This window comes from Saccopteryx leptura, chromosome 6, assembly GCF_036850995.1.
Source record: "Saccopteryx leptura isolate mSacLep1 chromosome 6, mSacLep1_pri_phased_curated, whole genome shotgun sequence".
NCBI lineage: Eukaryota > Metazoa > Chordata > Mammalia > Chiroptera > Emballonuridae > Saccopteryx > Saccopteryx leptura.
In genome coordinates this window covers 195,640,578-195,662,754 of record NC_089508.1, presented here as the reverse complement: position 1 = coordinate 195,662,754, position 22,177 = coordinate 195,640,578, and the positions used below count along the sequence as shown (strand labels likewise).

Here is a 22,177-nt window from a genome sequence, read left to right as displayed (position 1 = left end):
CACTAGCCGGGGGGCAGTCCACTAGCCGGGGGGGCAGTCCACTAGCGGGGGAGCAGTCCACTAGCCGGGGGAGCAGTCCACTAGCCAGGGGGCAGTCCACTAGTGGGGGAGCAGTCCACTAGCCGGGGGAGCAGTCCACTAGCCGGGGGAGCAGTCCACTAGCCGGGGAGCAGTCCACTAGCCGGGGGAGCAGTCCACTAGCCGGGGAGCAGTCCACTAGCGGGGGAGCAGTCCACTAGCCAGGGAGCAGTCCACTAGTGGGGGAGCAGTCCACTAGCCGGGGGAGCAGTCCACTAGCCGGGGGAGCAGTCCACTAGCCGGGGGGCAGTCCACTAGCCGGGGAGCAGTCCACTAGCCGGGGGAGCAGTCCACTAGCCGGGGGAGCAGTCCACTAGCCGGGGGAGCAGTCCACCAGCCGGGGAGCAGTCCACTAGCCTGGGGCTGTGTCCTCCCAACCGTCAGGCTCCAGCTTGCCTTACAGAGCTGGAACCACCCTGTTTCCAGGCCCCTGGGACGCCAGTAAATCAACGCTGCGTAGGAATGTTTAAGGAGACAGACCTGCAAGGTGAAGAACTGCGCAGAAGAGATCAGTGCAGCCCTGGGGTCGGGAGGTTAAGGACGCCTGCATAGCCGACCTGAGGACACGCTCACCCCAGCCCTGCCCCAGGCGCCCCCCAAACCCAGAGTGGCCGCAAGTGCACTTAGGACACAGTTAGTACCTCACACTCCTTGGTTTCAAAACCTACCACAAGGTTACAGCAATGAAGACGTGTGGCACGGGCATAAGGACAAACAGACAGACAGACCAACAGGCCGAGGAACAGAACAGAGGGCCCAGGAACAAACCCTCTCGTCTACGGGCAGCTATTTCCCATGAGGTGCAAGGCCACTCGATGGGGAAAGCATCTGTAGAAAAGCATGAAGCACCTGACCAGGCGGTGGTGCAGTGGATAGAGTGTCGGACTGGGATGCAGAGGACCCAGGTTCAAGACCCTGAGGTCGCCAGCTTGAGCACAGGCTCATCTGGTTTGAGGAAAAGCCCACCAGCTTGAACCCAAGGTCTCTGGCTCCAGCAAGGGGTTACTTGGTCTGCTGAAGGCCCACGGTCAAGGCACATATGACAAAGCAATCAATGAACAAGTAAGGTGTTGCAATGCGCAATGAAAAACTAATGATTAATGCTTCTCATCTCTCTCCGTTCCTGTCTGTCTGTCCCTGTCTATCCCTCTCTCTGACTTACTCTGTCTCTGTAAAAAAAAAAAAAAGAAAAGCATGAAGCGGGACCCCTACCTCACACCGTATTGAAAACAAATTAACTCAAGTGTTAAAACTATAAAATTGTTAGAACATAGACGAAAAACGTTTGTGAACTTGGGTGAGGCGAGGATTTCTTACATTCCACACTAAAAGCACAAGCAACTTAGAAAAGCCCTGATAAACTGGACTTCATCCAAATTAATAACTTAACATGATGCGTATTACACTATATGAATGACATCTCAATTTTAAGAGCTGAGCGGTTAGGTCTGTGGAACCTTAACCTGCTAGAATCAGCAGGTCAACTGTCCCTGGTTCCCAAACAGTGAGACAGAGGCAGGGAGTCAGGTCTGGGCCACGTGCAGTGAGGGAGGGGAGGGGTGTTTGAGAGTTTATCTGCTGGAGGCCAGCCCTTCACGCCCAGTTCTATTTCACCTGGGCTCCCAGGGCAGAAAGGAAGGATGCATCGCCGTCTGCAGGGGCCAGAGAGGCACTGGACAGGCCGTGCAGCCAGGGCTGCGAGACCCCTGCCCCCACCCCGTCCCGTGGGCACACACCTGGTCGCTGTCATACATGTGCAGCAGGAGCCAGGTCTGCCGTGTCTTCTGAAATCTCCAGTTCTCGTGCTTTTGGGCCCAGCTGGGAAAGTGAGGACATGATGTGTCAGGCACCAGATGGGAGCAGGAGGGTCTGTCTGCACTGACTGACGTGGGGGGGCCTCTTCTTGGCTGGGGGGCTGGCCAGGCCCCTGGGTGTCCACAGGGGATACTGGGGGCCCCTCCCAGCCCAAGGCTGCAGACACGGAGCAGAGGGGCCAGGATGAAAGGGCTAGAAAGCCCAGGGCCACTTCCTATCAGCTTGATGATTTTGTGTGAACATCCTGAACTTTGTTAACGGTCACTGCTCTGGAAGTGTGCTGGGCGCCGTGGCAGAGAACGCCCCCTGCAGCAGGCACCACCTAGAGACCGTGAGCCGCCCGTGCAGGGTGATGAGATGCTGGGAGGGGCCACGTGTCTGGGCTGCTCAGATGCCCTGGCCTTGCTAACCCACCCCAAGGTGGGCCCACACTGGAGGGGCTGAAGGGTGAGGAAGCAGGTACCCAGGTGCCAGTCTGGGGAGGAAAGGCCAGGCTGGGCGGTGCTCTGGCCCAGGCAGCGGGGCTGGCTCTCAGAGTTGAAGCCTGAACACAGGGACAGAGGCCCCTGAGGTGAAGGGGGGTCTGCGTGTCTGGGACTCGGGGGTGCGGATGGTCAAGGGGGACTGGTGCGGGGCGTGCGCCTGGGTGCCCAGCACTGTTCGAGCTGCAGACTTGCAGCCCACACTCAGACGTGTGGAGAGGGCCTGACTGACCCGCTCTGCACCAGAGCTGGCGGGGGCTTGGGGGGAAGCACAGCCACATCTGCCCCTCAGCACATGGCTCGTCACGTGTGCTGACCGAGTGCAGACCCGTCTGCCCAGGACCACAGGCACTTCACTGGCAGTTCCAGAGCAGGCCCTGGGCCAGAACGAGCCACCACTGTCCCCCCAAGGGACCCAACACCAGGGCCCGAGCCGGAATTATCAGCGTGGCTGTGGGTGACTCCCTTTAACCAGAGTCTCCCACTCTGCCTCCCTGCACGGCTGTCCTCATACGTGGCTGCTCCTGCTTCAGTCTCCACCAGAGGAGGCCCGGGGTGCTGACGTGGCCGCTGCAGCAAGACCTCCCTCTCCTGGCAACGGCAGAAACGATTTTGTTCATCTGTCACTGCAGAACGTGCCCTCATTGACAGACCAGGCGGGTCCTCCCTGGTGCCTGGGCTGGGCCTGAGGAATGGGCCAGGGCCCTGGGCAGTGGTGGGCGGGTGGCTGCGTCCCTCTGAGGTCAGGACCCAAGCGGACACCCTGGCTCAGTGTCACTGTTCTGAGTCCCTCATTGTGCCTAAAAGTGACCTGACCCAGAAACACAGGGCCCCCCACAGCATGCTGGGGTCTGTTTATACCACCCTCTGAGGGGCAGGCCTGTGACCCCAGTGCATAAGATGGCTTCATGCTGCGCCCGCTGCCATCTGGCCCAACTGGCAAACCGGCTTCTGCAGGTTGGGGACAGACACACAGAACTGCACCATGAGGAAAGGCGTACTTTAACTCGGTGGTGGTCAGCCTGGTCCCTACCGCCCACTAGTGGCGCTCCAGCTTTCGTGGTGGGCGGTAGCAGAGCAACCAAAGTATAAATAAAAAGATAGATTTAACTATAGTACGTTGTTTTATAAAGATTTATTCTGCCAAAGTTAGCGAAAATCTGACATAAAGTACTTGGTAAGTAATTATTATTATATGTTGTAACTTTGCTTTATAAATTTTATAAAGTAAAGTGACTTCCCTACTTTATAAATCATCATGACTGTGGAACCAGTGGGCAGTTAGAAAATTTTACTAATAACAGAGATACAAAAGTGGCCGGTAGGTATAAAAAGGCTGACTACCCCTGCTCTATCTGAAAACATCCTTCCTATAGGGAAATTGTCGGTTTTGAGGAGAAATACCTGCCCTCACTCGTGCACACCCACAGCCCCACACCCTCAGAGGGGCCAGCACAGCTGGACACGGCAGCAGAGCCCCACACCCTCAGAGGGGCCAGCACAGCTGGAGGGGCCAGCACAGCTGGAGAGGGCAGCAGAGCTCCACACCCTCAGAGGGGCCAGCACAGCTGGAGACGGCAGCAGAGCCCCACACCCTCAGAGGGGCCAGCACAGCTGGAGAGGCCCCACACCCTCAGAGGGGCCAGCACAGCTGGAGACACCAGCAGAGCCCCACACCCTCAGAGGGGTCAGCACAGCTGGAGACGCCAGTAGAGCCCCACACCCTCAGAGGGGCCAGCACAGCTGGAGACACCAGCAGAGCCCCACCCTCAGAGGGGCCAGCACAGCTGGAGGGGCCAGCACAGCTGGAGAGGGCAGCAGAGCCCCACACCCTCAGAGGGGCCAGCACAGCTGGAGAGGGCAGCAGAGCCCCACACCCTCAGAGGGGCCAGCACAGCTGGAGACGCCAGCACAGCTGGAGACGCCAGCAGAGCCCCACCCTCAGAGGGGTCAGCACAGCTGGACACGCCAGCAGAGCCCCACACCCTCAGAGGGGCCAGCACAGCTGGAGATGCCAGCGGAGCCCCACACCCTCAGAGGGGCCAGCACAGCTGGACACGGCAGCAGAGCCCCACACCCTCAGAGGGGCCGGCACAGCTGGAGAGGCCAGCACAGCTGGAGACGGCAGCAGAGCCCCACACCCTCAGAGGGGCCAGCACAGCTGGAGACGGCAGCAGAGCCCCACACCCTCAGAGGGGTCAGCACAGCTGGACACGCCAGCAGAGCCCCATGCCCTCAGAGGGGCCAGCACAGCTGGAGACGGCAGCAGAGCCCCACACCCTCAGAGGGGCCAGCACAGCTGGACACGCCAGCAGAGCCCCACACCCTCAGAGGGGCCAGCACAGCTGGAGACGGCAGCAGAGCCCCACACCCTCAGAGGGGCCGGCACAGCTGGAGAGGCCAGCACAGCTGGAGAGGCCAGCACAGCCCCACACCCTCAGAGGGGCCAGCACAGCTGGAGACGGCAGCAGAGCCCCACGCCCTCAGAGGGGCCGGCACAGCTGGAGAGGCCAGCACAGCTGGAGAGGCCAGCACAGCCCCACACCCTCAGAGGGGCCAGCACAGCTGGAGAGGCCAGCAGAGCCCCACACCCTCAGAGGGGCCAGCACAGCTGGAGAGGCCCCACACCCTCAGAGGGGCCAGCACAGCTGGAGACGCCAGCAGAGCCCCACCCTCAGAGGGGTCAGCACAGCTGGACACGCCAGCAGAGCCCCACACCCTCAGAGGGGCCAGCACAGCTGGAGATGCCAGCGGAGCCCCACACCCTCAGAGGGGCCAGCACAGCTGGACACGGCAGCAGAGCCCCACACCCTCAGAGGGGCCGGCACAGCTGGAGAGGCCAGCAGAGCCCCACACCCTCAGAGGGGCCAGCACAGCTGGAGACGGCAGCAGAGCCCCACACCCTCAGAGGGGCCAGCACAGCTGGAGACGCCAGCAGAGCCCCACACCCTCAGAGGGGCCAGCACAGCTGGACACGGCAGCAGAGCCCCACACCCTCAGAGGGGCCAGCACAGCTGGAGACGGCAGCACAGCCCCACACCCTCAGAGGGGCCAGCACAGCTGGAGAGGCCCCACACCCTCAGAGGGGCCAGCACAGCTGGAGACGGCAGCAGAGCCCCACACCCTCAGAGGGGCCAGCACAGCTGGAGACGGCAGCAGAGCCCCACACCCTCAGAGGGGCCAGCACAGCTGGAGACGCCAGCAGAGCCCCACACCCTCAGAGGGGCCAGCACAGCTGGACACGGCAGCAGAGCCCCACACCCTCAGAGGGGCCAGCACAGCTGGAGACGGCAGCACAGCCCCACACCCTCAGAGGGGCCAGCACAGCTGGAGAGGCCCCACACCCTCAGAGGGGCCAGCACAGCTGGAGACGGCAGCAGAGCCCCACACCCTCAGAGGGGCCAGCACAGCTGGAGACGGCAGCAGAGCAGGTGCAGGCCCTTCGGGGCCGCGCCCAGCGAGAGCGCAGCACCCAGGGCAGTGGGCAGGGGCAGGCACGGGCGGAGGCACCGTCAGCCTGAATGTGGGCGCAACGGGCACCTGGGTGGGGTGGGGCCGTGGCAGGTGTGCTGTGGCCGGGACAGGACACCTGCGTCAGGGGGGAAGGAGAGCGGAACAGCGTGTGTGCCAGTTCACTCGGCAGGTGGGGCTTCCGCTCACACCTGTGCCCAGCCCTGTACGGCGCCCAGGGCCCTGCCGCCCAGGAGCGAACAATCCTCTGTCCCCGCCACACTGCACGCCAGCTGCCAGCCGTGTGTGCATACGGAAGGTCCAGAGACGGGAGGTAGATCAGTGGCTGCCTCAGACTTGGGGGTGGTGGGGAGGAGGAAAATGTTCTAAAACTGACCATGATGATGGAATCGTGACTGAACACACTAACCACCACTGAACTGCCCACTCTGAATGGGCAAGATGTGTGCTATGCGAACACCGGAACAATGCTGCCCCCCAAAACCAGTGACGCAGGCGGCCACGGTGGCGTCCCGGGGAAGGCGACCACCTCGACCTCACGTGCAGTGAGTCTGGTCTCGCTCTGCGAGCAGCAGAGCAGGAGGGAGCCAGGAGGCTTGGCTGGAACATCTCCCATGTTGCCCTGCACACGGGAACTAGTGATCTCACAGTGGCCCCAGCTCCGGGTGCCTCTGGGACCCTTGTCCAAAGCCGTCAGCCATGCATGTGACAACCAGGCCAGTCCCTGGGCCCACCACGGGGCCCGCGTTCCGGTGAGAAGATGCCAGGCACCCATGCTGGGGCCCAGCCAAAGGCTCCTGGGACGCCCTTCCTGTCCCCTTGACAGCAGATTCCTACACGGCTGCAGCGTCCTCTGCGGCCTCCCTGCCTGCCCGCTGTGCTGGTGAGGGTCGGCAGTCCCCGTGCGGTGCTCCACCTCTGTGGGTCTCAGGCCACCTGTGTCCACCCGCAGTGATGCTGGGAAGTGGCGTACAACCGGCTGTCCCAGGAATGCTGGACTCCTGCCAGGTGCCCACAGCCTGCACCCCTCCCAGGGCACCGGGGACCCGGGGGTGCAGCCCAGCCAGCCCCCCGCTGTGGCCTCTTACCCACAGAGGTAGTCCAGGGCCAGCTGGGCGCCCGAGCGCTTGGCCGGCGGGTGTGAGGCCGTGGCCATGCCCGCCTCCCGCAGACGCTTCCGCTCCTCTTTCTTCCGTTCCTTCTTCAGCTTCCTCTCCAGGACCCTCCTCTCCTCTGGGGACAGCTCCGGGTCTGAGGTCTCTCCTCCTCCCTGAAAGTCACGGGCCGGCCTGTCAGGGCTGGAGGAAGCCGCCGCAGGCTGCACCCTGCGCTCCTGGTCCCGCCCTCGCCCCAGGACCCTTAGGTGAGGTCCAGGGTAGGAGGAGGAAGAGGCTGCTCAGACCCCACGCTCCAGGGCACCCAGAGCCCAGCACCCGCGTAGCTGACCCACCCCAGCACGGTCGAACTTGAGTGGCTGCAGAGCCAGCGCCCTGGGCTCCGTGAGGAGCCCCCGCTCAAGGCGTGCAGTCCTGGCTGAAGCACACTCTGGGGGTCCGGAGTTTCTTCAGCCCAGGGTTCCTGAGACCCTTCTGCACATGAGCCCCTTGGACTGAGGATGGCAGGAGTGCCCACGCTTCCCTGGGCTGGGGGCTGCAGGGCAGGGGGCACACTGGTGGCCTTCGGCTCTCCTCTGGAACAGACAGGGCTGTGGCCCCCTGAAGCCACCTTTCCCCAATCACCTCGCCAAGAAAGCGCAACTGCGGCCCCCTCCCCAACTAACCCACCAAACAAGTGCCATGCTTGAGGGCGGGTTTCTGGGGGGTGACGCCATACACTTCATCCTCAGGAAGGCAGAACACCTTTTGTCTGATTCAGGCAGGGGCCTGCAGAGACCCGCACTGGGACCCTCCCGTCCTCTCCCCTCCCGTCCTCTGCCCCCTCCCACATGCCCCCTTTGACAGTCTTTGTGCTCCCACTTAACACCCGGCTCCTCCTGGAGTCTTCTACACAAACAAACAGAACCCAGCTCTGCCCGGGTCCTCTTTCCCTTCCTCCCTGGACACCAGCTGGACCTCACCAGCAGCAGGGCTGTGCCGGGTGACAGACTGCACAGGAAACACGACCTCTGGCTCTTAAGCCACCGCCTGCCAGCCCAGGAGGCGCGTCCAGACGGGGCCTCTGGACTCCCCCGTCTGGGTGGAGTGGCCACAGCTCCGTGCGCGTGCGGCGGATGCAGACAGCCTGGCTGCTGGCCAGAGGGCCCAGGGGACGAGGCAGCAGGGGCTCTGAGGGGCATCTGTTTGGAGTGGGCTGTGCTGAGGTCCAGGGCAGCTGAGGAGTGGTGACAAGCATGCAAGCCTCTGGCTGACCAGCTAGTCAGGCAGCACAGAAACTCGTAGTGGGCGGGGCTGCCTGGGCTCTGCCCACACTGAGTCTGCGGGAGGCAGCAGGTTGGAAGGTCTGGGGGGGGGAGGGGCAGGGAACAGTGGGAAGCACTTGCCCCACAGTGGGGCAGCCCCCACCCATGGCTCCAGCTGTCCCGGGACACAGCCCCTGCCACTGGCCCCATGACCCTGCAGGGTACTGGCTGCTGCTACCAGGGCCGCAGGAGCCGTGTCACATGAGAGAAGGGAGCCCTGGCCTGCTCCCCGAAGGACTCCTTGTGTGCTTTGCAGGCCCAGCACCAGCCAGCCGATGAGGTGGGCACAGGAAGAAGGTTGCAGGGGGCAGACCAGGCAGCAGAAAGGACTAGAAAGTGACACTGCTTGGCTGGGCCTGGGTGGGAAGGATGGGAGGGGCTTAAGGAAGCTGTACGGGGTGGGAAGGGGTGAGCCAAGCTGTTCCAGACACACTGCTGTGTGCAGCCCTTTGGTTCCCAGACAGGGCCCGTTCTCCAGGGAGCTCCGGGGGCAACAGACCCTCAGGGCAGGGAGGGCGGCACCTCCCACCCACAACTCTTCCTCCCAGCCTTTGGGGACACCCAGTTTGCAACTCACTCTCTGCACTGGGTGGCCAGACTGCCAGTCACAAGCAGCACACCGGTGGGCTCGGGTCAGCACACTCACCTGCTGGCAACCAGGAGCAGAGAGGGCAGTGTGGCTGAGGGCAGAGGGGAGGTGACTGGCTGGTGCACACCCAGTGTGGCCATCCCAGGTCTGTGCTCTGAGGGCCTGTGACTTTGGCCCTGGTATCTGTGGGAGGCCCGGGCTTGTTCAGGTCAAGTAGCAATGGGACTGAGGGCTGCCCACAGCACCAAGGACACCCCGGGTGCCATCTCTCTGCTCTCCTCTTTTGGGGGTGGCTCTAAGTGTAGCCTAGGTAGGGTACCCCAGAAGGACCCTGGCTTCCCCTGGGGAGAGGGACATGAGACGTCACACACATTCACTCAGTGGGGCTGGGGGCTGTCACCCCTCCCCACATTGCAGTCATACACAGCTCACGCTCGGTGACACAGGCTGACAGGACACTGCCCACCACCCCCTTGTGCCTTCTCACTGGATGACATTGTTTCTACCATTTTTTCCCCCTCCTCACATTTTTCTTTTTGTTTTTTAAGATTTTATTTATTGATTTTAGTGAGAGGAGGAGGGGAGGAGCAGGAAGTATCCATTCATAGATTCATAGTCGCTTCTCCTATGTGCCTTGACCGGGCAAGCCTGGGGTTTTGAGCCGGCGACCTCAGCGTTCCAGTGGATTAGTTTACAGAATGTGCTCAGTGCCCCTGCTGAACTATCTGCCCAGCTGCTCTGAACCACAGGGCTGGAGGAGAGGCTCTGAGCCCCTGGTCCTGGGCTGAGGGGACAGCAGCCGCTCCAGCCGCAGTTGGCCAGCAATCACCTCTGGCCCAAGCTCAGGCTCCATGAGGGTCAACAGTGGGTCTGTGTGTCCCAGAGAAAGGGCCCATTGTCCTTCCCAGAGCTCCCTGGAGCAAAGATAAAGCGCTCTCCTTTACAGGGAGAGCTGGGGAAGGAGGCCACCAGCCTGGCCCTGGACGCGTGGGCAGAGGAGCTTCCTGCTGAGGACACAGGGGACCAAGCTGCAGTCCCTGGATGAGCCCGCTGTCAGGGGACCAAGCTGCAGTCCCTGGATGTGCCCGGCTGTCAGGGGACCAAGCTGCAGTCCCTGGATGTGCCCGCTGTCAGAACCCAGGATGCCGGCCCTGCCACCAGCTGCAGAGAGCTGGGACAAACTATGGCACCCTCTGGAGTTTTCCACTTAGAAGCGGTTCCTTGCTGAGATCTGTGTGGAAGCCCACAGCTTGGTGGGTGGCGGGTGCAGGCAGCCCTGGGGCCAGCATCCAGGGTGCACGGTGGACCTCCCTCTGCCTGTCTACATGCTGGAGCGACGCTGCCTCACGTTTGCTGGGCATATTTTCCAAAATGTGGTATAAAAGAAAAATAAGGCCCTGGCCGGTTGGCTCAGCGGTAGAGCGTCGGCCTGGCGTGCGGGGGACCCGGGCTCGATTCCCAGCCAGGGCACATAGGAGAAGCGCCCATTTGCTTCTCCGCCCCCCCCCCTTCCTCTCTGTCTCTCTCTTCCCCTCCCGCAGCCAAGGCTCCATTGGAGCAAAGATGGCCCGGGCGCTGGGGATGGCTCCTTGGCCTCTGCCCCAGGCGCTAGAGTGGCTCTGGTCATGGCAGAGCAACGCCCCGGAGGGGCAGAGCATCGCCCCCTGGAGGGGCAGAGTGTCGCCACTGGTGGGCGTGCCGGGTGGATCCCGGTCGGGCGCATGCGGGAGTCTGTCTGCCTGTCTCTCCCCGCTTCCAGCTTCAGAAAAAAAAAAAAAAAGAAAGAAAAGAAAAAGAAAAAGAACTCCAGCAGGAGAAATCTAGAACTTAGTCCCAATTTAAATAATGACCCAAACCCTTGACTCCGGGCTGTCCCTAAGGTCCACCAAACCAGACCCTCCGACATTCCGACTGAACCCCACACACGTGTGCAGGCACACGCAGGCACACGTGAGCACACCCACACTGTGAGCACACCGGCTTTCGCGAGCTCCTCCGTAGCCGGGTGCCTGCCCCGCCAGGACGAGCGCTTTGGCTTTGGCAGGAGTCAGCAAGCTCTAGAAGCTCTTGGAAGTCACGCCACTTGCACAATCCGGATGCTGGCAGAGGGATCAGGGACAGGACGGGCAGCCAGAAAGCCTGCACTCACAGGAGTGAGGGCGCGGAGAGGGGCTGACCCGGTGTGGGGAGCCCAGGGCCCGCCACCCAAGACCAGACTCTCTATCCCACAGAACCCTTTCATCATGGTGGCAGAACCACACTTTACTTAAGGAACACCAAAACAAGTGTCAGGACTCTGGGGTCTGCTCCTCCGTCTAGAAAGTGCCACCAGGAGGTGGTGGCTGCGAGCACGCTGCTTTGCCAGAGGGCCTGGGGTTGGAGCCAGCTCCGCAGCCACATCCGGCCACCCTACCCCAGGAGGGCAGGGCCTGCGGTGGTATCGGCGGGCCTGTCCCCAGAGCGGTGGCCTGTTACTTGTCAACAGCTTGGACCACAGTGGAGGCCCAGGGCTGGGGGGTGGGCTGCTGCAGGGGTGCCGAGCACTCCACCCACCTTCTCCCCAAACCAAGGCAAAAACCCCAGTAACCCACTGCCCATGACATTACTGGGTCAGACAAGAGCAGAGAAAGTAACTGACAAAACCGTGCTGTGCACATGTGGCACTCACGCGAGGGCTGGGGTGAGGAGGAAAGGGATGCGAGGTGGGGGGCAGCCAGTGGACGCCTGCGCTGTGGGAGAGGCACAGCTCCGGGCTCAGCCTTGTTTACAGATGTGGACAGTCCCAAAGGGCAGCCACTGGCCTGAGCTGGACAGAGCCCCGCCCCCAGAGCTTTGCCAGAGGCTCCTCGGGCAGAGGGGTTCCTAACCACAACCATCTGTTCATCCGCCGTGCCTCTGGGTCCTCTGCTGACCCTAGAGTCCTAAGGGTCCTGGAGCCAGCCCGTGGAGCCCAGAGCTCAGGGACAGACGGACACTGGAGACTGGGGTCCACAGCAGAGAGGCTGGTCCCAGAACCACACCTCCCCAGCTCAAAAGCCCGCTTTTCTTCTTGAAGCCAGAGGTTCTGCAGGTAGTAAGCCTGCATCTCCACCTGTGCGTCAGAGAATAAACTTTGACCAGACTTATTTTCCAAGTATTAAAATTCAAAAGGGTAACTCACGGCACCAAATTACTTTTTTCCTTTTCTAAAAATAATGAACAAAAAGAACATTTCCCACAATTTTTATTTAACTAATATATTTATTTTTCCTGAGACAGAGAGATGGACAGGTAAGGACAGACAGACATGAAGGGAGTGAGCTGAGAAGCATCAATTCTTCATGATAGCTCCTTAGTTGTTCATTGATTGCTTTCTCATATGTGCGGGGGGGTGGGGGGGCGCTACAGCCAAGTGAGTGGCCCCTTGCTCAAGCCAGCGACCTTGGGCCTCAAGCCAGCAACCTAAGGGGTTTCAAACCTGGGTCCTCTGCATCCCAGGCTGACGCTCTATCCATTGTGCCACCACTTGGTCAGCCTCCCAAAATTTAAAGAAAAAAAAAATAAAAAAAATATATATATGTTATTTAGAAATATCCAGATGCACCCCACGTTCTCTGCACCCAGCTTCCCTGGTGCTAATACCTGCAGAACCAGAGCCAAGACTCCACCAGCATAACCCCCCTTTTTAAAGGCCAGAATTGCATACACAGTAAATACTCAGTACATCTATTATAGTGAATGATACAAAATCTGCAGATACAAACTGTTACATTCTTTAAAGGCTAATTCCCCCTAACTTCCTCACTCAGCCAAAACATATGGCTAAAGGAAACTGAGTGATACTGAGTAGCCTTCTTTCTGCTATAGGTTGAAACAATGGCACACTTTCCCCTCTTCATTTGTTAGTATCTTGACTAAAAGAAATGTTATTTCAGAGAACCTGCACTTGGACAATTCAGGATGCTTTGACGAACCATATATAAGCTGCTATGGAAACACAGCCAGGCCCCCACAAGTTGGACAACTCCACGGGACAAGCATGTCGCCCTTCAGGGGCCCCAGGCTGGTGCAGTCACTGAGGCAGACGCAGGCTCTGGCCCCGAGGAGCTCACGGCCAGACCTAAGTGAGCTCCTGGAGGACAGGGAGAGCGGCTGCCCCCGTCCAGGGCTGTGCAGGCGGGCGGCCTGCCTGGCAGAGCTCAGCTTCTCTGAGACTCCTGTGCAGTGTGGTGGGCCCGTGGGCCCTTGTCTCAGCTCCTGCGGGTACTGGGCACACTGGCCCTTATCAGAAGCTGCTTTAGGACAAAGGCCACATGGGGGGCCAGATTCACCCCCAGGGTGTCACAGCACAGCTGTGCTCAGTAGGTGACCTGAAACAGCCCATCAGCTTCCAGCTCATTACAGATGGGGTGGCCCCAGGACCCCCTTTTGGCAGTCAGGCTGGATTTCAGAAAGAATACCAAAATCTTAACTTTATTCTCATCTTTTAACCCAACCATTAAACAGGGTTGCCAATATGCACCGGGAAAGCCAGAGGCACATGGATGAACAGCTCTGGTACCAAAGTTGGATGGGAGAGGACCAGCACTCCACAACCCTGTCAATGTCCCAGAGCTTCAGCCGGGAACGCTCGTCTGGGCCCATGGCTCTGCCAAGGCTGTGCTCAACTTCTCTGCTCACTGGGTGGGCTTGGCCCTGCTCCCACCCCACCCCCACCTGCAAGAGAAGGGCTGGACTGGACCTGCTCTGCCCTCTGCCAAGGCGGGCAGGGTCTGCACAGGGCTGTGTGGACTCAGTGCACCCAGCACACCCCTTAGCCTGGCCACAGCAGGTGCCTCAGCCACAGCCATGAGGAATGTCCCTGGGCAGGAGGCAAACCTAGTCTGACTGAGAAGGGACTGCTTTTCACCAAGATCCAACTGGGTTTATGGAAACAAAAAGTTTTCCGGTACAGCAAGGTGTGATTTTTCATTAGTGCACATTTCACCACCTCAAAGTCACAGCATGCCGGTCCTGTCCTAAGAGGGCTCACTCCCCAGTGGAGGCAGACAGACATATGGACAGATGGAACAGGACCAGAGATGGGCTAGGTATCTCCTCAGAGCTCTAAGCTGACGAGGGCAGCAGGGGAAAGCTCCCACGTCCCTGACAGGGCAGGTGGCAGGAGTGCCCACAGAGACCTGTGGCTGGCCGGGAGAGCCAAATGGCAGGTGTCAGCGACAATGCAAAGCACAGCACCTCCCTTTTAAGCCCTGTAAACCCAGGAGCATCAGTCAGCAGACAGATCTCTCTCTGCCAGCTCAGACCCCACCCGTAGAAATTGCAACACGCTGCTCCTCCCACAGGTGGCTGTGGTGGGCCTGCCCAGGAGGGACAGCTCAGCATCATCACTAAAGGGCACACAGCCCGAGAACAGTTTTGGAGAACCGCCCGGGGCCAGGGCACAGCGTGGGCCTGGAGGCACAACACGTGAACCCACTGAGCTGTGACTGAGGCTCTGCCTGAGCTGGTGACCGGGACGGTGGTGACCCGGACGGTGACTCTGACAGTGGAGACCGTGGTCAGGGGAAGAACGAGGAGCAGTGGCTGTGGATGGCTCACAGCCGCGCTCAGATGGGAGCCGTGCTGCCTGCAGGCAGGGAGTATGGGTGCTGCGGAGAGGCCTCTGCTGAGGTCCTAGGTGAGACCACAGAACACATCTCAACAGAAAAAGATGCTAAGAGGGCCTCGTGGTCTACTCAGCACCTGGTAGCGGTTCCACTTCTAGGGAGACTCCTGCTTTTCCTGAGCCCCAGGTCTTGTTACAAGAGATTCATGCAAGAATGCCTTTCCTTTGCCAATTTCTAGCAGAAACCCACTCCTTCATGTCCAGTCTTTAGGCCTTGAGAGCATGAGGGGTCCCTGGAGGAGTCCCCTTCTGCAGCCCAGGCACAGGAGGCAACACCCCCAGGACACTGCCCCAGGCCTGGCAGACCAGGCAACACCCCCAGGACACTGCCCCGGGCCTGGCAGACCAGGCAACACCCCCAGGACACTGCCCCGGGCCTGGCAGACCAGGCAACACCCCCAGGACACTGCCCCGGGCCTGGCAGCCCCTCACAGCTGCACAGAGACTGCGGCCACCCTGAGGGAAGCAGGTAGCGAAATGCTCAGCAGCAGCAGGGACCCAAGCTGAGTCTCTTGGCTCCAAGTTTGGTCTTCCTGGACTTCCAGGTCTCCAGGGCTGCCAGCCCCACGTCCCCACTGTCCCCTGGGATCTTAGCTAGGACGCTGGGCTGACCTCCCCTATGTCAGGGGCAAGCAAACAGGCTCCTGGAGGTCCCCTTCGCATGAGTCTTATTCACGCACACGCAGGGCTGCCCAGTGGCCGGCCTGACTTTACATACACGGGCATTCCTTTCATTACTAGGAGCCCAGGCAGGCCCGGAGCCATCTGAGCTCTGCACGGTCCACAGTCGAAGCGGAATGTGACAGGGCTCCATACGGGAGGACAAAGGTCACAGGCACGTCCTGCTTCCCTGTACTGAAGGCTGCTGTGCTCTGCAGGCCCAGCCAGGCCCGCCTCCTCCCTTTCCTCTGTGGAGACACGTGACTGACCAGGATCCCAGGGCTGCACTTGTTCTTCATCTGGACATGCAGTTCTGGCAGGCCATTGGCCGGACAGCATGGGCAGAGCTGGCCAGCACGAAGCACAAGAGCTGTAAACAAGTCTAGAAATCACAGCTAACAGACATAAAACGCACTTCTCAACTTTCAAAAACTAGCAGAGTCAATGCTAACTGTGCCATTTTAACAACAATCTGATTATTTTTTTCTTTTTAGCGAGCGAACGAGAGACAGAGAGAAGGACAGATAGGGACAGACAGACAGAAAGGGAGAGAGATGAGAAGCATCAATTCTTTGCTGCAACACCTTAGTCGTTCATCGATCGCTTTCTCATCTGTGACTTGACCAAGGGCTCCAGCTGAGCCAGCGACCCTTGGCTCAGTCCTGCGATCATGGGGTTGTGTCTATGATCCTACACTCAAGCCAGCGACCCCGAGCCCAGGCCAGATCAGCCCGTGCTCAAGTTGGCGCTTTTGGGGTTTCAAACCTGGGCCCTCTGCATACCAGGCTGATGCTCTATCCTCTGTGCCATCGCCTGGTCGGGCGACAGTCTGATTCTAAATTTTGGCAAAACATAACCTCAAAGCGAAATGACATCTACCTCCCCACCTCTCAAAGGTGGACCTGTGGCTATAGGAGCAGGTGCAGGAAGAAAGCTGACAGCAGCTGCTCCCTCCCCCCCGCACAAAAAAATACAAATTTGTATAAGATTGTCAAATATATTTTCACCCTGTTTCTACTCAGCAGTCCCTGGACTGTGCTCCTCCTCAATGGTTTTTGTGACCTGTGCTGTTAGGAGAGAAAAATGCAATGATCAAGTGCAAAGCAAACACACAAAACAAGTTCTCATCTCAGGCCCCGCCCTCCCCCACCCTAACTCCAGGCTGGAAGGGGTGCTGTGCTGCCGCCTTCCCGGCGTCCAGGGCCTGCGGAAGCTCTGAGCTACGGGAAACAACAGAACAAAACAGGCCACCGGCTCTATAAGATAAAGAAACAGCAAAATCAAATGTTTCATTAAGTTTCTATAAAGTGTACCATTATGTCAACTTCACTCATTGTTGAATGTAATTTTCAAAATGGTTTCATCACATGTGCAAAAACTATTTATGCGCCTTAGGTTTTTTCTTACTTTGCAAGAATTCCTTGCAACGTTAAGTGTACACAGTAACTTTTTAAAAAACCGATCACGTTGTTAAGTAACAAGTGACTCACAGCCAAATAATTTCACAAGCAAAATGGTCAATACCCTTGTGGGATTTTGTTCCAAAACACGGAGGTTTAATGTGCCAAAGGTGAGACGCGAGGGCTCCAAATCGGGCCCCCGGACACCGGTCACGACCACGGGCTCTTCCCGGGAGGGACGGCATGGCCGGGCGACCTGGGCGGGGCAGACGTGACCGCTGGTCACAGGCCCGCTGCTTTCCTCCCCAGCAGCCCGCGGGGCAGGCACCCCTCCCGTCTGCACACGGGGACCGGTGACCCCGCGGGGGAAGGGCGCCACGCCCTCCTGGTGACGCCGCGGGTCCGGCGCGGTCTGGGCATCACCTGCGACGTCCACCCGGGCCAGGACCCCTGCTGCCCCCGGGAGAGCCTCCCCCGCCCCCGCGCGCAGGTGCAGGACGGACCCCCGCCGCCGCCCGCCCGCGCTCGGCGCACTGACCTCCGCGTCCCGGGCCTTCACGTCTGCCCAGCCCCACCCCCGCCCTCACCGCCCGCGCCGCCCGCACACCGCGCATGTCAGGCCAGCCCGGCGCGGCTGGAACCAGATACAACCGGCTGGAAGGTGACGCCAGTGCGCCCGCGCTCGGCCTGTGGGCGGGGCCCCCGACGGGCGCTCTCGGAGTAGGGCCGGGAGGCGGGCGTGGCTTACGGTGTGGGCGTGGCCCACGTGGTGGGCGGGACCAGAGCGGTGGGCGGAGTCAGTCGCTGCTTGCGGGCACGAACTCCTACACCCTACCCTGGAGCGTGGGGAGGCACGGCGGAGGGGGTGATGGGCACGGGCTGACACCCACCCTGCCGGGTTCCCTACTTAACAAAGGGGTTCAGAGGGCATTATCCCGTTGTGCCTGCAACCCTCACAACTCCTCATCACTTCAGGTTCCAGGTCATCCACAGCTTCTGGGACATGTCTGCTTCACCCACTGAACAGCCAGTCTCACAATCCAATACCATGGTCACCGCTGCACTCCGCAGAGCAGCGACACAACCTCCCAGAGTTCTGATTAATGTCCAGCCCCCCATACTGTGAGTTCCACAAGGGTAGGAAGCTGCTCACCACTGCACTGCCGTTGCCCACAAAAAAGCAGGCGCTCAATCAATAAAGGCTTACGGAACCAACGAATGAGTCATGAGGTTTCCTCACCATGTGAGCACCTTAAGCCTCTTCTACAGCTTGTGTTCCCTCCCCTAAGGCAAGGCTGTACGTCAATTATTGTGATCCAAGGAAAAACCACACTCCAGCAGCCAGGAACCTGCCAAACCCACCCGAGGGCTAGAGTAGGCTCTGGAGGACAAGCGGGTTCCAGGGCTGGCCGGGCCTGTGTCATCCACCCCTTCTCTGGCAAAGGTCAGATGCCAGCAGCCGCAGGACACCCTGTTCTCGGGCTGCTGAAGCAAGCTCTAGAAGCCCTTTCTGCCTTTGTCCGCTGTGCATGCTAGTGGGTGTGGGCTTCCCGCTTTGGGTGTGGGTATCCAGGCTTCCCAACCTGATAAGGATCTCCAAGGTCCAGAGCCAAGCGGGTGTCTCTTTGTGCTTTTCCTCTTGGCTATTTCCCGCTGCCCACAGAGAGCCACACACAGAGGCTTGCTCAATCCTGAGGCGGAGGCGGGGGCAAGCCAGGGACTGCCAAGGCCTTGACCAGAGCTAGATGGACGCAAGGAAGACCGAGGGCAGGGTGGGCGCCTGCCCACTGCAACAGTCTCCCTGCTAGGCGAGCTCACTGGTGCCTTGTTTAATCCCTGTGACGCTGGCATCTGCGGCTCCACTTTACAGATAAGATTGAGATTCGGAAATGTTTTTAAAAGTTCCCAAGAATGCAGGTTTCATGGGATGGACTCAGTTCTGGGTCTTCAGAGTGCCAGAGGATGCGTGTGCTGACGTCCTAGTGCCTTTCCACTGCCAAGTCCTCTGACCCAGGGGCCCGGCCAGCTCATTTGCTTTCTAAACCTCACTGCTGTATCTGTGGCTCAATGGGATGCCTTGGGGGATGAGGGAGATAGCTGGCTTGGCAGCCAGGTGGACAGGCACAGAGGTGCTGGCGGACACCACATACAGGGAAGTGCAGCTCAGAGAGGGCTTTTACTCATGCTCCCAGCCACCCCGTCACCCACACTTTACAGAGAAGAAAACCGAGGCTCAGAGAGAGTGTGATATGAAGCGCACCAGGTCTGCCTACTTCTGATCCAGTGTTCCCTCCTGGGCCCCTTTGATTTGGGACCAGTCAGCAGGATGTGCTCTATCCCTCCCTACGCCACAGACCAAGGCACTGGGCTGCTCGCTGTACCCCTGGGATTTCCAGTATGGGAGCCCCAAGAGGAATGGTACCTCATACAACCCCAAGAGCTTTGGTGACAAGGTCCAGCTGGTGGAATGAGAGGGCATGACCAAGAAGCCTACCTACTGCATGAACCTAGAGGCAGAGGCTAGGTGCACCCCAAGGGAACTGAGAGACCCTAGAACCCCCACACCTCAAATTCACTCAGCAGCTCCTAGTCAGGAAGAGTGGGTACATGACAGGGACCCGCATGCACTGCACAAATATTTGTTAAGCATCTTCTCTTCACTAGGTTGTCTGAGTGCTAGTATACTGTGGGGAACAGAACGAATGTTGCTGGTGCGGACTGACATGTGGCACCCCAGCCCCCACTGTGACAGTGTCAGGAGGTGGGCTACAGGGTGATTAGGTGGCAGGGTGGGGCCCTCATGAATGGCATTAGTGCCTTATAACAAGAGGCCCCTCTGGCATGGAAGGACACAGCAGACACGGGATCTGTGGGCACCTTGGTGCAGGACACCAGCCTCCACACCCAAGAGGAATAAATGTCTGTGGCTTATAAGCCACCCAGGCAGTGGTGGTCTGTCACAGCGGCCTGAACAGACTCGGGCAGCGAGATTACCCTGGAAGGCTATAACAGTGAGCAGAGTAATGAGGTATGTTAGACAGAGTTAGGTTTATTTATGTTTTGTAACTTAAAATGGTTGTGGGAGGATGGAGGTCAAAGAAAAGGGCGCCAGGAAGGTGCCACCTGAGTCGAGACCTGGAGGTAAGGGCACAACCTGGCTCTCTGGGAGAGCGGCGATCTAGGCAGAGGGAGTCACTACCACCCAAGTCCTGGGGAGGGGTGCAGAGGCCCCTGTGAGGCAGGAGAAGTCAGGGTGGCCGCGGACATGCACGTGGGGTGTTGGGCAAACCTGGCAGGCTGGCATTCTAGAAGCACAGAATTGCTGCCAAACCTCCTCCCAGGGGCAGTAGGAATTAGCTTTCAACACCTGGCACCTGGCACCCCAAGGTCCTGTGGAGCCTTCTGAGTCACCGCTGAAAGACTCAATGTGTCCTCCGTACACACGCTGAACCCCTTTCCCGGCATGCTGCCTCCCGGGGAACAGTCACTGTGGAAACTGCAGGAGCACCGCCTGGACAGAGACACCTGGTCGCAGCCCACACGGCTCCTCCAACACCACTCCCCGCCCCTCAGCCCTGCTGCCAGAAACAGCCCTGCTCAGAAGCAAAGCGCCTCCTGGACCCAGGTGAGCGGGGTCTGCTATTGGCCACAGGCAGGAGGGAGCAAAGCAAGACAGTGCTTAAGGCCTTCACAAGGCCACCTGTCCGGAGCCGAGGCTGTCTCCTCTCTCCGTCAGCTGGACCCCTTCCTCTCACTGGCATGGCAGGGCCTCACTGTCCCTGGACTTGGGGAGGGCCTCAGGAAGGGCCAGCTCCCAATGTCTGACTCCAGGGCCTCATGGCCCCAGTGGTTTTACTGGAATTCTAGGAAACACCTAAGGAAGAATCATCACCAACTCTACAGTCTCTTCTAGAAAATGGAAGCGGAGGGATCACTTCCCAATGCATTCTGTGAGGACAAAACCAGCATAAACCCAAATCCCTCATGAATATACTATAAATGCAAAATCCCTATTCAGCAACATATAAAAGGAATGATACACCATGACCTGTTCTGGGTCCTGCTGGGGAGTGGCACGTGCAAACCGGGAGGGGAGAAGCTGGTCAGCGGTGGGGGAGGGTTGCTGGGCATACAGCCCCCTGTGAGCAGAAAGCCTCCTGTCCCTACGTCCCAACTGCCACCGGTGACTGCAGGAAGGAGCCAGCTCCCCAGACCCCCGCAACACCACCACAGGCCATGCCAGGGGTGCTGGCACGCGAGCGACACCTCGGGCTGGAAAGGGTACTGGGAGGGAGAGGCCTTGAGGAACTAGGCCTCTGAGCACTGCTGAAGCCATGGCTTCGGGTTCATGGGCTCCAAAGCCCCGTGTGCTCCCACTCACACTCCCCAGGCCGACTCCTGGTGTCCGTACTGCCCCCACCCCTGCCCCTGCGGAACCGGAGCACCTGCTCCCCCAGGCCGACTCCTGGTGTCCGTACTGCCCCCACCCCTGCCCCTGCCCCTGCGGAACCAGAGCCCCTGCTCGCCTGCCTGTCTGCCCTGGCCTGGGACTCCTGGAGGCTGGGCCCGCGTCACAGCAAACACTCAAAACACAGCCGCTGGTCTCTAGTACTCTCAGCTCACCCACACCACAGAAGGCGCGGCTCATCCAGGACCAAGAAGGGGAAACACTCTGCAGATAGATACCTGGTGCTGCTGGCCACAAAACCAAAGGCAGGTCTCATGGCCACCAGCTACAAAAATGTCACTAGGTCACTATTAGGCCAGAATGCTCGGTACACAGTCCCATAGTCATCATGGGTCCTTGCCCAGTTACTAACAGGACAGAGAGGTGCTGGCAGAAGCCAGGAAGGACAGAATCTGGAAAGCAGCGAGGGACTGCGCACTTCCTTTACCCAAGTTTACACCTTACTGGGGCCACCCAGAGGTCAAAATGTAGCCTTATTACAGACCATTCTCTCAGAGCTACTAAAACAACTTTAAACATTCCTTGTCCCCGATGCACATGACACACAGGATCCCATTCACCTAGTAAGCACGTGACTGGAGTGCACGTTCAGAAGGAAAGCCAGCCTGCCTTTTCTCCAGGGTGCTGTAACCCGCATGTCACCCTCCCAGCCCCCCAAGGGGAAGGCTGGATGCAAACACTCTGGCTAGCAGGCTTCTCTCAAGTTCCTGACCAGCCGTCCAGCCACCCTCCCATCCCCCGTGTGGAATGCAGCCAATCATGTCAACTGTCATCCAGAACAAACAGGAAGGGTGACGAGTCTCAGGACTGTGGTCAGCATGGCAACTGTGACGCTTCCACAGCCCATGGAGCAGCACCTCTGCCACCTCAGCAGAGCCCTGCTGGAGTCTCCCTTCTCACAGCAGAGCATGGTGCCCAAGGAGGGCCTCCATCTCCTGGGTTACCAGCAAGGCAGGGGATGCCAGCTTCACGTGGTTTCCAAAATTCAGCACTGGACCACGATGCCGTCGCACACCCCAGAGGCAGGTTCAGCTTCACATGTCTCCTACAGCCCGGTCCATGTGTGCCCAGGGCGGTGCGGCTGTCCCTGAAGTCATTGGGGTTTCACTCAGGAGTTGGCCTGAGCAGGTGGGGGACAGCAAGCAGCA

At 59.5% G+C, this 22,177-nt stretch overlaps 1 protein-coding gene across 4 annotated transcripts in view; it reads right to left on the bottom strand.

Annotated features, from left to right (window-relative positions):
• Positions 1 to 22,177, bottom strand: part of C6H7orf50 (chromosome 6 C7orf50 homolog) — a 95,954-nt gene that overhangs the window by 1,226 nt on the left and 72,551 nt on the right. For 3 of the 4 annotated variants that reach the window (XM_066343897.1, XM_066343896.1, XM_066343894.1), the window contains exons 3-4: positions 6,935 to 7,116; positions 1,815 to 1,896 (exon numbers count right to left, since the gene is read on the bottom strand). In XM_066343897.1, coding sequence (XP_066199994.1) covers positions 1,815 to 1,896; positions 6,935 to 7,116 — 264 coding nt within the window. Of the gene's footprint in view, positions 1 to 1,814; positions 1,897 to 6,934; positions 7,117 to 17,099; positions 17,131 to 22,177 lie in introns of those variants that run through there. The other variant, XM_066343898.1, reaches the window with a different exon arrangement.